Source organism: Giraffa tippelskirchi, chromosome X (assembly GCF_054371585.1).
Source record: "Giraffa tippelskirchi isolate mGirTip1 chromosome X, T2T-mGirTip1v1.2.pri, whole genome shotgun sequence".
NCBI classification, from domain to species: Eukaryota; Metazoa; Chordata; class Mammalia; order Artiodactyla; family Giraffidae; genus Giraffa; species Giraffa tippelskirchi.
In genome coordinates this window covers 27,588,016-27,602,699 of record NC_137289.1, presented here as the reverse complement: position 1 = coordinate 27,602,699, position 14,684 = coordinate 27,588,016, and the positions used below count along the sequence as shown (strand labels likewise).

General features: G+C 37.3%; 2 protein-coding genes across 2 annotated transcripts in view; both read right to left on the bottom strand.

Annotated features, from left to right (window-relative positions):
• Positions 1-14,684, bottom strand: part of LOC145535589 (uncharacterized) — a 263,139-nt gene that overhangs the window by 113,648 nt on the left and 134,807 nt on the right. Inside the window, exon 6 of the mRNA XM_081564020.1 lies at positions 3,670-3,699. Coding sequence (XP_081420146.1) covers positions 3,670-3,699 — 30 coding nt within the window. The remainder of the gene's footprint in view (positions 1-3,669; positions 3,700-14,684) is intronic.
• The window catches only part of TENM1 (teneurin transmembrane protein 1), a 795,886-nt gene that overhangs the window by 747,511 nt on the left and 33,691 nt on the right, over positions 1-14,684 (bottom strand). The gene's annotated exons all lie outside the window — the stretch shown is intronic.

Sequence of the window (14,684 nt, the reverse complement as noted above, 5' to 3'; positions counted from 1 at the left end):
AAAAGATGTGGGGACTTCTCTGGTGGTACAGTGGATAAGGATCCACCTGCCAGTACAGGGGACACAGGCTCTATCCTTGGTCTGGAAAGATCCCATAAGATGCAGAGCAACTATGCCCATGCACCACAACTATTGAGCCCACACTCTAGAGCCGCTACTCCACAAGAGAAGCTACCACAATGAGAAGCCCATGTGCCACAAAGAAGAATAGCCCTCACTTGCCCCAACTAGAGAAAGCACTAACAAGGGTGGAATGGGCTGTGTCAGAAGTTCTCCAGATGATCTCAGTTAGTGGAATGCTGTAGAAGGGATTCAAGTATTATATGGATATATATATGGGGGTATTATATGGATATATATAAGGGGATAGCATAGAATATATATATATATATAATATGGATATATATATATATGGATATTATATATTTATATATGGATATTACATATATCCTCAGTCCTGAATATCCATTGGAAAGACTGATGCTGAGGCTGAAACTCCAATACTTTGGCCACCTGATGCAAAGAACTGACTCACTAGAAAAGACCCTGATGCTGAGAAAGATTGAAGGCAGGAGGAGAAGGGGAAGACAGAGGATGAGATGGTTGGTTGGTATCGCCAACTTGATGGACATGAGTTTGAGCAAGCTCCGGGAGGTGGCAATTGACAGGGAAGCCTGACGTGCTGCAGTCCATGGGGTCACACAGAGTCGGACAGGACTGAGTGACTGAACTGACTGACTGACTGATTTTATATATATGTGTGCATATATATACATATATATATACATATATATATGTATATATATGCTGCTAAGTCGCTTCAGTTGTGTCTGACTCTGTGCGATCACATAGACGGCAGCCCACCAGGCTCCCTCGTCCCTGGGATTCTCCAGGCAAGAACACTGGAGTGGGTTGCTGTCTCCTTCTCCAGTGCATGAAAGTGAAAAGTGAAAGTGAAGTCGCTCAGTCATGTCCCACTCTTCGCGACCCCATGGACTACAGCCTACCAGGCTCCTCCGTCCATGGGATTTTCCAGGCAAGAGTACTGGAGTGGGGTGCCATTGCCTTCTCTGATACACACACACACACACACACACACACACACACACACACACACACACACACACACATACATATATATATATATAATGGATATATAGAAGGGGAGGTATTGGAATAGATAACTTTTCAGATCCCTTCCAAGTGGAATTCTACTCACTCTTCCACAAGTAGATGGAAGATAGATCTATCTCCTGCACAGTTTGTGGGATCTTATTTTCTCAACCTAGGGATTGAATCCAGGCCATAGCTGTGACAGCAGTAAGTCCTAACCACTGGACCAGGAGAGAATTCCCTCAACCTCAATATTTTAAATCCCTTTATCCATTTTGCAGAATATGTCTTAAACTTACACAATCTTATATGTCAATTATATCTCAATAAAGCTGGGTAAAAAAACAGTAACTCCAGCATGCTTTACATTTACCTTTCTAGTTGATCTCTTCTGGATGCCATCATGTAGTCAGCCCGTGTTCCTAACCAAATCTGGCACTAAAAGCTGAGTGTACTAATTCCCCCCAGAACCAACCAGATTCCCATGTTACTAATCAGGATTTTATGCACAGTAAAACCTTAATTAACTGAAGCCCAACTAATGAAACATTTTATTTCATGTTCTATACTCAACTTTTATGAGAAAAAGGAAGATGGTGATTAAGTGAGTGGGCATCTTGAATGTATGAATACTTCAAGAAAAACAAACTAATATCCTAAGAAATGGTCTGGTCCTATTCATCACAAGTTCTTACTTTTTCTGTACAATAAGGACTGATATCATAATTATGAACTTGAGACCCTGAGATAATACTTCAAATACTAAAGTAAAACTCAATTATGTTCACTAAGGTAGCAAAATGGACTACAGTTTTATAAAATGTTTTAACCACAAAGACTGAAATAAAAGATAGCTGTACTACTTAATTTTTTAAAAGCCTCAATTAACATCCCTTTCCCTAAGTATCTAGTTAATCAGGACCTTTCTATATTATAGAACCATATCCTTCACTATCACATGTGAAGGGAAAGGGAATATTTCATTTTTACTTCTACACCTACTACTGATGTGACACCCAGGTGTTCAATAAATATTTGTTAAGTGAATTAATAATATACAAGTACTACTACTACTATTATTATTAGCCTGCCTCAGCAGCCACATTGTCTTTTTCATCTTCAAAAAATCGCTAGCTCTGTAGTCATATATTGCTGTCACGTTGTACAACTAAGGTACATACAATTATAAATAAGGTACATATGGTATTATGTGCATTAATCATATTAGACTATAAGGTATTAAAGCCAAAAGGGAACCTGAAGGTCATCTAATTTAACCATAAAACTTTACAGAGGTGGAAACTGTGGTTCAGAGAACTTAAGTGACTTGTTAAAGGTCATACAGCTTGTTAGTGATAGCAGTAGGACTGAAACATTGGCTTTTCTTTCTCTTTTCTTTCTTCTATTACATACTGGCCCTGCATTCTTTAAAGTAAAGGATGAAACAGGTCTACATTTTTTGTGTGCTGAAACAAGAAGTTGCTCAGACTTGTCATTCCATTTTGACACTAGAGCACTCGGGCACAAAGAAGGCTGGCTTTTCTCTACTTTATGAAAAGGGTGTCCTATGTATTTATTTTATATCCTTGCTATTCTAAATTCAATCTGATGATGTTTTAAGAGACAATAAAAGCCAGAACAATGCATCATAGGTTTATCTTTTAGTGGCAGTAATGCAAGAATTGCCATCTCCTATTATATGGCAGTAATTTATAAGAGTACCTGTTGGGCACCAAGACATGAAGAGTTGTTTTGTGTTATCACACTAGTATCTTCTCACTTTCTTTTTAAAAAAATTGTAATTCTTGGTAAATGAGTTGCCCACACAGTTGGCCTTGTCATGAAGCAAGGTTTGGGGCTGCAGTATTCAAAGTCTGAGGGGCTGTAATGAACAAAAAATGTTCAAAGTCTAGGGAAGAAAACTGCAAGGCAACACTGGTAAGCATGCCATCTCTAGCAGAAGCGTCCATGCCACCTTGATTTTATATCTCATTTGGTATTGACAGTTACGAATGTTACATTATGTTCATAATGTTAGGTAAACCCTTTTTATGATAAAGGGGGAGAGTTTTGGTCATTTGCCTTATGATCACATTGAGAGATTAGCTCTAGAAAGAAGCTTCAAAAACTATATGTAGTCTGGAATGGCATGCTAAAATCTAACCTGGACAATAAAAAAAAAGTTTCTAATGGCAAACAAGCCTCAATAAGAATTATTGAGATGACAGTCTACAAGAGTATGAAATATTTCAGATTGTACCCTGTGTATCACTTTGAGGCACAAAACAAGAGGCAGAAAAACCAGTATGCTGTATGCTGTCAATCCTCTACACACTCAATAATCTTTGTGGATACAGAGGGAAATTTTAACAGAAAGAAATCTGATAACTTATGAAAATATTAAGAAAAGTAATAATGACCAAAATAATCACATTTCTTCAGTTTCTGAACTGTAGTATCTATTGTCTTTGCGAAAATGGAACACATTGATGAAGAAGAGATTAAAAGCATTCTAAAAGTTAATGGATGATCAACTCAAAAATATCATATACTTACTTTGCTGTTATGGCCAACCATAAAGTGTACCTGAAAAAATAAAAATGAAATTTCAATTTCCTTGATCTTTTATGTTTATATTATTAAAAATGATAGCATAGCTTTTAAATGTATACATCAGAATGGGCATTTGAGGAAAAATAGGCTTTCACAACTCTAATCCTTTATAGGCCCCCTTTTTTCACTTTTATAATGGTGATTAAAACTCAAGATAGGAGTTACCCACAATGTTTTTCATCTCTGTATCTGTTGATTTTCAACACTGGTTTTTCTGAGTCATTGTAGCTATAAACAGTCATCATTTTCAAAATAAATCACAGTATGGATAGTGGGCAGGAGGGACTAATGCCTGCAAGGTTTCTATTCAGTCTACTTTACTTCAAGGTCTACTTAGTGCATTTTTACTTCATTAATCAATGGTCAAATACTTAATAAGTTCCTTCCAAGTCAAAGAACATCACTCACCAGTCCCCGTCATTGCAGAGCTGAGTTGTAGCAGATTATTGCCACAAGAGATTACTGAGATGCTTGACAAACTAGCTTATAATGTTTCATTCTTACTCTGTCAGGTAAAATTTAGCTGAATTAGGATTGACATCAAAGGCATTTCTGAAAAGGTCATGATCTTATCACATTGCTTAGATTAAGCACTGTAAGGATTTGCTTCAGGTTGAGTAGGAAATCTTTAAAATTCTACACAACTTCCGGAAGACATGTGGACATTTCTCCCTCAGCAATCTCAGTGAATTTGCTGGAAAGCCATAATGTTGACAGGGATGCTTATGTAATTAACTCATAAGACTGGAAGGTAGTATAGTCAGTGCTTCTTCCATGATTCCAGAGCAGCCAGAGAAAAGACAGCCAGTTGGACCACCATTTTTTTTTTTTTTTTTTTTTTTTACCAGCATGTCTTCACAACTCTATCTTTACTTTACCTGTTCGGAAGCTAGTCACTCTGGGCCCGACTCCTCAGGGCTGGCCCTTCTAGCCTACTTGCTCAGACATAAAACTGATCTTACTATGTAAGTTACTGCTTAGACAGCTGTCACATCACATCACACCCCAACCCACCTGTATCACATCCTATCACCAAAGCTCTTCCAAACTCAGTCTCTAAATGGTTTGGATCAGTACCAGCCAGCCGACAAACTATCTCTATCACCCAGGGACTCTATCACTCAAATCTCTTCATTTTTAAATACTCATCACCAGCATGTGTCAGCCATGCACAACCAGTCTTCAGTCTGATTGCGACAGTTTCTTATCTGACAACAGCCCCTAGTACAAACACCACAAGGGGCTTCCCTGGTGGCTCAGTGGTAAAGAATCTGCCTGCAAAGCAGACATGGGTTCAATCCCTGGGTCAGGAAGATCCCCTGGAGGAGGGCATGGAAACCCACTCCAGTTTTCTTGCCTGGAGAATCCCATGGACAGAGGGCCCTGGTGGGCTACAGTCCATGGGGTCACAAAGAGTCAGACATGACTTAGTGATTAAACAACAACAACAGATTCCCTACTCTTATGAGCAACACTCAATATATCAGGCCTATTTCTCACCACACGCCACTACTCACCCTACTTCCTCATCCTTCCTTCTTCCCTTCCCCATTATTTAGCCAAAGCCTATCCATCACCCACCATCAAATGTCCCCTTCTTCAGAAGGCCTTCCCTGATTGCTTCAACAATGATAAAAGCTATTATATTATGTTTATCATATATTACTTGACACTTCGAATCTGTTAGTTTAATTGAGGTACAATTTACATACTATAGAATGCACCCATTTAAAATGTACAATTTAATGATTTTTAGTTAACTTACGGAATTGTGCAACCATCACCACAAACCAATTTTACAATACTTAACATTATGCCCCAAATATCTATTAGCAGTCACACACTGTTCTCACCCCCAGTCCTTGACAACAGCTAGTCCATTATTTATCTCTAAAGATTTGCCTTTTCAGAATATTACTTATGAATGGAATCATATGATATGTGGTCCTTTGTATATGGCTTCTTTCAGTTAGCATAACATTTTTGAGATTTATCCATGTTGTAGCATGTATCAGAATTTCATTCCTTTCTATGGCTGAGTAAGATTCCATTGTATGGGTATTTTACATTTTACTCATCCATTCACCAGTTAGATATTTGGGTTGTGCCTGCTTTGGGGCTATTAGTAATAACACTGTTACAAATATTCAGGTGTGTTTTGTGGGCATATGTTTTTATTATTCTTATGTTTATACCTAGGAGTAGGTCATATGGTAAATTTTTCCAATTTGGTAAATTTATGTTTAATTTTTTTTTAGATAACACCTTATAATCTGCCCATTTAAAGTATTACACAAGTCAATACATTTTAATATATTCACAGAGTTGTGCAGCCGTCACCACAATCAACTTCTGGATGTTTTCACTACCACAAAAAGAAATCCCACACCATTGCATCCATTATTTACAATCTTCACAAGATCCACGCAAGTATTGATATCGAAAGTGAAAGTTGCTCAGTTGTGTCTGACTCGTTGTGACCCCATGGACTGTAGCCCCCCAGGCTCCTCTGTCCATGGAATCCTCCAGGCAAGAATACTGGAGTGGGTTGCCATGCCCTTCTTCAGGGAATCTTCCCAACCCAGGGATTGGACCCGGGTCTCCTGTATTGCGGGCAAATTCTTCACCATCTGAGCCACCAGGGAAGCCCCATGTATTGATATTACACCCCTAGTTTTACAGATAAAGAAACAGAAGATCAGCAAGGCCACACACCCACTAAGTATCATAGCCTGCATGTGAATCCAATCTGTATGACTCAATAGCTCACAATATTTCCATATTACCATATAGTCACTAATCCTCTTCTTTGAGATCACTCTAGGATATTCATTTGATTTCCTGTTTGTGTCTCTCATTTAGTAACTTATTATCAACTTCCTTATCTATGTCTTACACTTCAAAAATAATGCCTTGTATCTACAATCAAACCTTAAGTTTATGAAGAGCAAGAAGCACATACAGTAGCCCCCAACCATCCTTGTTCCAAAAGCCCAAGTGGATGCCTGAAATCTCAAATAATACCAAGCCCTATATATAGACAGATAGATAGATAGTATTGAATATATACTGATTACATATATATTCAATACTTTTACCCTATACATATATATATTCAATACTTTTTTTCCTATACATACATACCTATGATAAAGTTTAAATTATAGATACAGTAAGTTATTAAAAACAGTAATTAATAATCAAATACCAAAATTATGACAATATACTTTAATAAAATGTATGGTAATGTGATCTCTCTCAAAATAGGTTACTGTACAGATTTAATGTCTTTTTCATCTTAACTAAGCACTAAACATGCACTGTGGCTGTAACATTAGCAGTATGAGGTGCAACAGCAAAACTAGCACTAATTTCTTTCCCCTTCTTCAGTTTCCTAAAGAGGATTGTTCTTACTATAGATCTTAGCAACCTCAGTAAGTGATTTTTTTTTTCCTTCCTTATGAAGTCAAAAACTTTCGCCTTTTCACTTAAAGGAAGCACTTTATGTATTCTCTTTTGTATAACAGAATTGCCAGCATCACTCCTCTTGTGCTTTGAAGCCATTATTAAGTAAAATAAGGGTTATCTCTTGATCAATACCCAAGGTGGCTACTAAAAGGCTGCTCAGTGCTCTGGACAAACTCTTGACTCACCTCCAGGCAGGATGGAGTGGACAACACGAGATTTCATAACACTACTCAGAACAGCATGTAATTTAAATCATGAGTTGTTTATTTCTGGAATTTTCCATTTATTATTTTCAGACCACAGTTGCCTGCAGGTAACTGAAAGCATAGGTAAGGTGAAACAACTTACTATACTTCCTTTGCCTTCTCCTCAGTCCCAAAAAGTACTTAGTGAAAGTTATTCTTTAATATTAACCTAAATTTGTACTCATATTAAGGTCAATTTTCAGTCCTTTCCTTTAGTGTCAATATAGCACCAGCAGCTGAAGTCCCATATTTTAGTCACTTTACCCCATAACTGCCTTTACTCAGAATTGCTCCAGCAACGTGTACTTAGTCTGCACTGTGCAGTCTCTTAGATCTTCATGTTGTACCTGAATTTGGACTTCTCCTCTAGGTGCTGCTGTAAATATGTTAGACCCTTGTCTTCCCAATTTGATAAAAAGCTTCTCATGGACAAATACTATGTCTTTTTTTGGGGATCCCCTCTGATAAGCAGCATAGTGATGAATCAACAACATGTTTCCAATAAATACTTCTTCCAGTGTCTGAATACTATCATCTCTCATGATGATGTCCCCCCCTGCTCTGGAAGAATGGAACCTGGCATTCTTCCACATGCTTAGGCTCCTATAATTACTGTGTGCCTTTGGAAAAATTACTGCCCAGCCCTGGGCCTTTGTCTTGCCATCTGTAGCATGGGAATTGTTTGGAATGAGAAAAATCTCAGTGGTGTTTCCCACTTCTGAATCATCTGTTTAATGTGCTTACTAGAAGTTCTCAGTCATACATTCAATAGTTTCAGTATTCAATAATTTTTGCTTTGATATGAATAAAGTGCTTACTAAAATCTCTTAGTACCTTTCCACATTCATTTTTATTAACCTGGGCCAGTTTTCACTTCTTTGTGGCAAAGCATGTAATATCTTTCATTCAACTTCAGATACTTTTGTATACTTATCATACTTTAAAATTGCAAAAATATTTTCTCATGTCTAATGTTTTGTTCCTTCAAAGGATGACCTGCTCTCCTGGATTCCCTTCTTAGACACATCCTATAGCAACTTTCCTACTTAATTACATTTGTATTTGCATTTTTCTTTTCTGCTAGTTTTTTTCTTTAGAAAAAACCGAGACAGAAATAAGACTTGGATATCAAATGCTGCTGTATTTCAAAAGAAATGGAGCATTTTCTCATTAACTGTTAGAAAAATGAGCATAAAATTTGATAAGGATTAAAATAATTGGAAGAAACTGGAAGTTTTCCAAAATTTTCATCCAGAGAAACCATTTAAACAGACTATTTTATTTTTAAACAGCACCTTACCTTTATATATAGTCTTGAAAGTACCTAAACTAGCACGTTAATTTCAAAATGTTATTAGATAACACTTATACAGTTAATAATAGATCTTGTTGCCATGGAACCTTAACTGAATTTTCTAGCTCTGAGAGTTGATTTTTCAGCAATTAAGCCCTTAGCTCTAATGTTTCATTAACAGATTTTTTTATATGAATGTAATTATTTGGATGAGGATATTGAAAACATTTCCTAGTTTGCAAATGATACTCAAATTGGGAGAAAAGCAAATGATGAAGGAACTGTAATCGAAACCTTAAAGATGCATATTATTCAGGTGACTGAATCAACTTAAGGCAAAATATATTCCTATACTAAGGATATTTGGGAATAAATTACAATCGAGATCTTCCTACTCTCTGATCTATCACCACCTCTACATCTACCTTGACCAAGTCCTCCACTCAACACATACTCCATAAGAATAGTAATTGAAGTGATCAGGAGAGAAAGGAAAAACTCTTGAAATTATTGGCCCCAGGTAAAGTAGAACTAGGAGATTTTTACTGGTTTAATAATCTGCCAATGCCAAAACTATAAGTCAACCAAAGGAATACAGTTTATAGCCAAGATGTTCATTATAGTACAACTGGACTTGAACCAACAGTATTGATCATTCTCTTTCTGTTCAGGACCACTGCTTTACTAATTAAAATGTGATCACTAGCCCAAATGTTGAAACAGATGGAGAAATACAATGTTTTCACATCCAGATTATTCTCATTGAGTAGAAAATCAGAAATGCATTATTATAACTTATACCTATGAGGAAAAAGAGGACAAATCCTGGGGCATGATAACAGAGGATGTGTCATCTTGGGTTGGCAGTAATTAAAGATTTGTAGGAAATGATCAACTTATGTAGCTCTAGAGGCAAGAGGTCCCAGGAAATGACAGAGGATGAAGTCTTTTACAAAGAAGTTTCAGGTTTACACTTAGAGAGTCTTTCTGTACAAACATGGGTTCTGAATTCCAACTTGTCACATGTTTAGTGAGAAGCAGAACTGTTATGTGAACTCAATTCAGCTGTTTTAACCAAGAATCATATCTCAGATGTTTTTTAAAAGGAATAAGCCAAAGGAGTATGTGTAATTAGTGAGTAATAAGTGTGACTCCTATTTGAGTGGCCTGAAACTTGTTACTAAATTTCTACGAGTTTCAGTTTTCTAATTCATATAATTAATGTGAAGAATAAAAGATAGTGTCTAACACAGTAAAGTAGGTACTTGATAAATAGGATTATTATAATTAGTATTAATTATTAGTGAGAAAATATGTTTTCCATTTACCCCACCTCATTACTTGCTTATTGATGGCAGTGTTTCCTAATTGCAGTCTCTATTTTTTTTTATAATTTACTTCATAGTAGTTGCATCTGCAAACCAAATCCATTGTGACGATGGCAAACATACAGAAATAGCAATGCATTGAAGGTAATAAACAGAACATAAAAGATATTGCTCCCATAATGAAAATGTATTTGTAGTCTAGCTGGAGAGATACAACATAGGCACTGATATGAAATGGTTTACCATCTAACATTATTAATAAGATTATCCAAAATATTTTAAAAGCTTAGTAAGTGTTCACAAGCACACTGGCCATAGTTTAGGCTGGTTTAAAGTATTAACTATTACTTGCAACTCTATAAATTAAGGACTATTATTATTCCCATTTCACAGATGAAGAAACTGACACCAGAACCTTAAATTGGTTCTCCAATGTCACACAGGAAATAAGTGGCAATGGGAGGATTCAAATCGGTCTCTAAGGGCCATGAGCTTAAACACTTCACTATACTGTTCTCATATCTATCAATCATGCACAGAAAAAACTCCTAAAGGGCTGTGGTTGGAAAACTAAATGATTTCAAACAACAAAGAAAGACTGGACAATATACAAAGATAATAAATGCCTCTAAAGTAATGGAATAAAATTCCATGTTTCATTCATTAAAAGGGTGGGTCATGTTGAAAAGGCCAAGATAGCTGATGATAATCAGTGGCATCTAAGTATACTGTCTATTTCAATCTCCATTTATCAGAGGCCTTTCTTGAGGAAGGACTATTTTTGCAATAAAATATGCTGGTCATATTGGAACAATATATTTGAAAGCCACAATTTTTATCTCAATAATCATAATGAAAATCTTTCTGTATGCTACAAGTATTTCTGATAAACAATATGCAATTTATTTTGAATGATTTTTCATCTTGCCCAAATTTTATTTGTAATAGTGGCTTATGTTCTGCCACAAACATTTCTCAGATAAACTTCCTTTAGTTGTGGGAACACTTTCTTGGCTGCAATATTTCTCCATTGTCCTATCCATTCAAACAGGTTACAACAAAAATCCCATTATGTGATTTTTCATGGGATTGAGAAAAGAAAACATCATGAAGAGGAAAATGATAAAAGGAAGATATATTGCTCCATGGAGACTTTCCTCAGGAGCTTTCTCTGTAGCTGACAGCTGTGCATTCACATCGGTTTCAGGACAACATGGAGGCAGTAAGGGATCACGTGCAGGCCTTCTGTTTTGGTAACCCCAGTTTCCCACCATGAAATGCTCTCCTTACACTGCTGTAATGTAAAAGAACCACCTGAGGCTGAGATGAGAAGCAGGAATAATCATGTGAAGCATGTCTCACTTATTTGAGACTCAGATCACTGATTGCCCCAGTTCTGTGTTTTCTAGTGTTTTCCAGATAGGTTTCCTAGCTCAACGCTACTCAAAGTTTGGTTCATGGAAAGCAGCACCAGTATTAGTTTCACCCGGAAGCTTGTTAGAACTACAGAATCTCAAGCCTCACCCCAGACCTACTGAATGGAGATCTGCATTTTAACAAAATCCCATGGTGATTCCTGAGCACCTTCAAGTCAGAGAAGCACTGCTCTAGAGATGGTAAGATGCCCAGTTAAAGAAAATATTTTCTTTCTCTCTGAGGTAACTGAGAGGGGACATATGAAAAGATCCTGACCAACAAACAATGAAAAATGAAAGGATCAAGTTAAGAAAAAAAATTTAAAGTACAAACCCAGATATATTCACCAAGCATTGACCTGCTTACCTATGAGCCTCAATTAACTCAGCTTCTTCCCTCAGTTTGTTGGGAAGAAATATCACGCTGATGAAGAGCAATACTAGCTCAGCTGTAGAAGATTCTCAAATTTATTATCATCAGAGTAAGTATTATTATATGATAACATTTATTCACTGTGTGCTATATGCCATGCAACTTCCTAGATACTTTTCCACACTTCTCACTTTAATCCACATATGACTTTGGAACCTGAGCTCATAACCGCTTACTGCCTTTCTGATCTTTTCTGACCTGTTTACCTATGAGCCTCAATTAACTCAGTTTCTTCCCTCAGTTTGTTGGGAAGAAATATCACACTGATGAAGAGCAATACTAGCTCAGCTGTAGAAGATTCTCAAACTTTATTATCATCAGAGTAAGTATTATTATATGAAAACATTTATTCACTCTGCACTATATACCATGCAACTTCTTAGATACTTTCCATACTTTTCCATACTTTCCACTTTAATCCACACATGACTTTGGAACCTAAGCTCATAACCACTTACTTCCTTTCCAATCTTTTCTGTAATGTGACTCTAGGATATCTTTTCTGGCACAATGTGAATGTACTACTATTCCATACCTTCACTGAGTGAGGAAGATATTTTCCCATAGGCTCAAAATTTTCTATCCAAGGCTTCTTTGCCTATGTGTTCTCCAGAGATATCTAGCCTCACTCCTGGAAGTGTCCCTGACTCTGATCTCCTCCTGCTTCCCCATCTCCCACCCCCACACATATCCTGAATACTCATTTTCTCTGTCTTCTGGTTTAACCTGGAGCATATTGACTTAGCAATTGTTATGTTTGTTTTATTCTTTGTAAAGCTCAGTGTTTTAGTCTATCTTTCTGGGTGACATTTTTGTCCTGATCCTTTTATCAGCCACGTAGCTTTTCATTCTAAGGTCTGTAAAGACAGAAGCTGTATTTGGTTCTCCACTCTATTTCCAGAGTTTAGCACAGTGCCTAACACAAAATAAGCACTCAAAAACATGTGTTGACTGAACAAATAAATCTCAGTGACAGCAGTTTCCATGGAATGCATATCTGTGGGAGCTCTTCTCTATCTATACCCATCCCCTAGATTATCTTGTCCAGTCCCACAGTTTAATACTATGTATCCATTCCTCAAATTGTAACTTCAATCCTGACCACACCTTGAACTTCACACTCATGTATCCAACTGCTTACTCCTATTGGCCACTAGGTAAGAGAGATCTCAAATTGTTCAAAATCTGTCCCTTGATTCTCCACCTTTATAACCCCACCTCTGTAAATAGCAGCACTACTTACCCAGTTACTCAGACTAAAAACCTCGTGCCCTGCCTGGTTCCTCTTTCCCTTCCATCTCATAGCCAAGCGATCAGCAAATTGTATCAAGTTCACCTTCAAAACATCTTCTGAATCTAACCAGTCCTCACCACTCTCATCCACACCACTATCAGCCTGCACCTAGGCTATGGCAATAACCTTTTACACTGGCCTCACTGTTTCAATTCTTGCCTTCCTCAAGTCTCTTTCTAGCCAGCAACCAGGGTAATCTGTTCAAGTGTCACCTGCTCAAGAATAAGGATGACCCTGAGGACCATCATAGCCAAAACCCATCCCTACTGCACTATACCATTCTTTATCCTTTTGTCTTGGGTTACTTTCTTTATAACATTTATACCTTACACATTATGCCTACATTTGTTTATTCATTTACTGTTTGTTTTCCCATTAGAATACAACTTCCATGAGCTTGGAAGATCTTCTTTATTATTGCACAGAATCCCTGGTGCCTATAACACTATCTGGCACATGGAAGGCATGCCAAGAATATTCACTAACTGAATGAAGACTGGTGGACATCACCTTTGTCTTTAAAACCTTCCTCATCCTAGTAGGTCTTCCCTGGTGGCTAAGTTGTTAAAGAGTCTGCCTGTAATGTGGGAGACCCAGGTTCAATCCCTGGGTCAGGAAGATACCCTGGAGAAGGGCATGGCAACCCACTCCAGTGTTCTTGCCTGGAAAACCCCATGGACAGAAGAGCCTGGCGGGCTACAGTCCATGGGGTCACAGAGTTGGACACAACTGAGTGACTAACACTTTCACTTTTCATCCTAGTATTCTCTTTTCGAGCCAAATGAGTAGGTGCCCTTTTTCGTCTTTCATAAAGCCTGACATCTCTTGTGGTCTTCCCACAAAGATTAACTTTCTCATTGAACAAATGTATCTACTTCTTGGTTTATTTACAAAGTATACATAATTATCATACTCCAATCCCAATAAATGCTTAACCCTCCCTTCTTGTCCCATTTTTTATTCCTGAATTCCTGCTGTCTAGATTCTGTTACCCTCATCAGTCAAGCCTGCTTAACATCACATCTATTGGCCCTGACTCCCCTCTACCACTTCTGAAACTGAACATGTCCTGCCTGGGCCTTTGTACCCAAGTCATGACTTTGGAAAAATTTACCAGTCTGAAACCCTGATAGGACTTTCTACAATAAAGAAATGTCTGTGTGTGTATGTGTGTGCGTGCATAATCTGTGAGAATACTGAATCTTTTGAAAGTCCTTCAGAATCCTCATATTTTAAAAGATTCCAAAAACCATGGCAACCATATGCTTCCAAGTTTTTAGGACAGTTCTGATTTGAGAGAATTTTATTATTTCCAATAATGGTAATTTATTAAAGGACATATGACGTATGTATCTCTTTAGATTGTCACCACGAATACATTCATGTATTAAAAATATATATATTTGGTCAGACCATGTGTTCCAATTTAAAGTTCAGAAGATAGGTCACTCTGGCCATGGTCCTTTTGCTCTGTTAGCCTA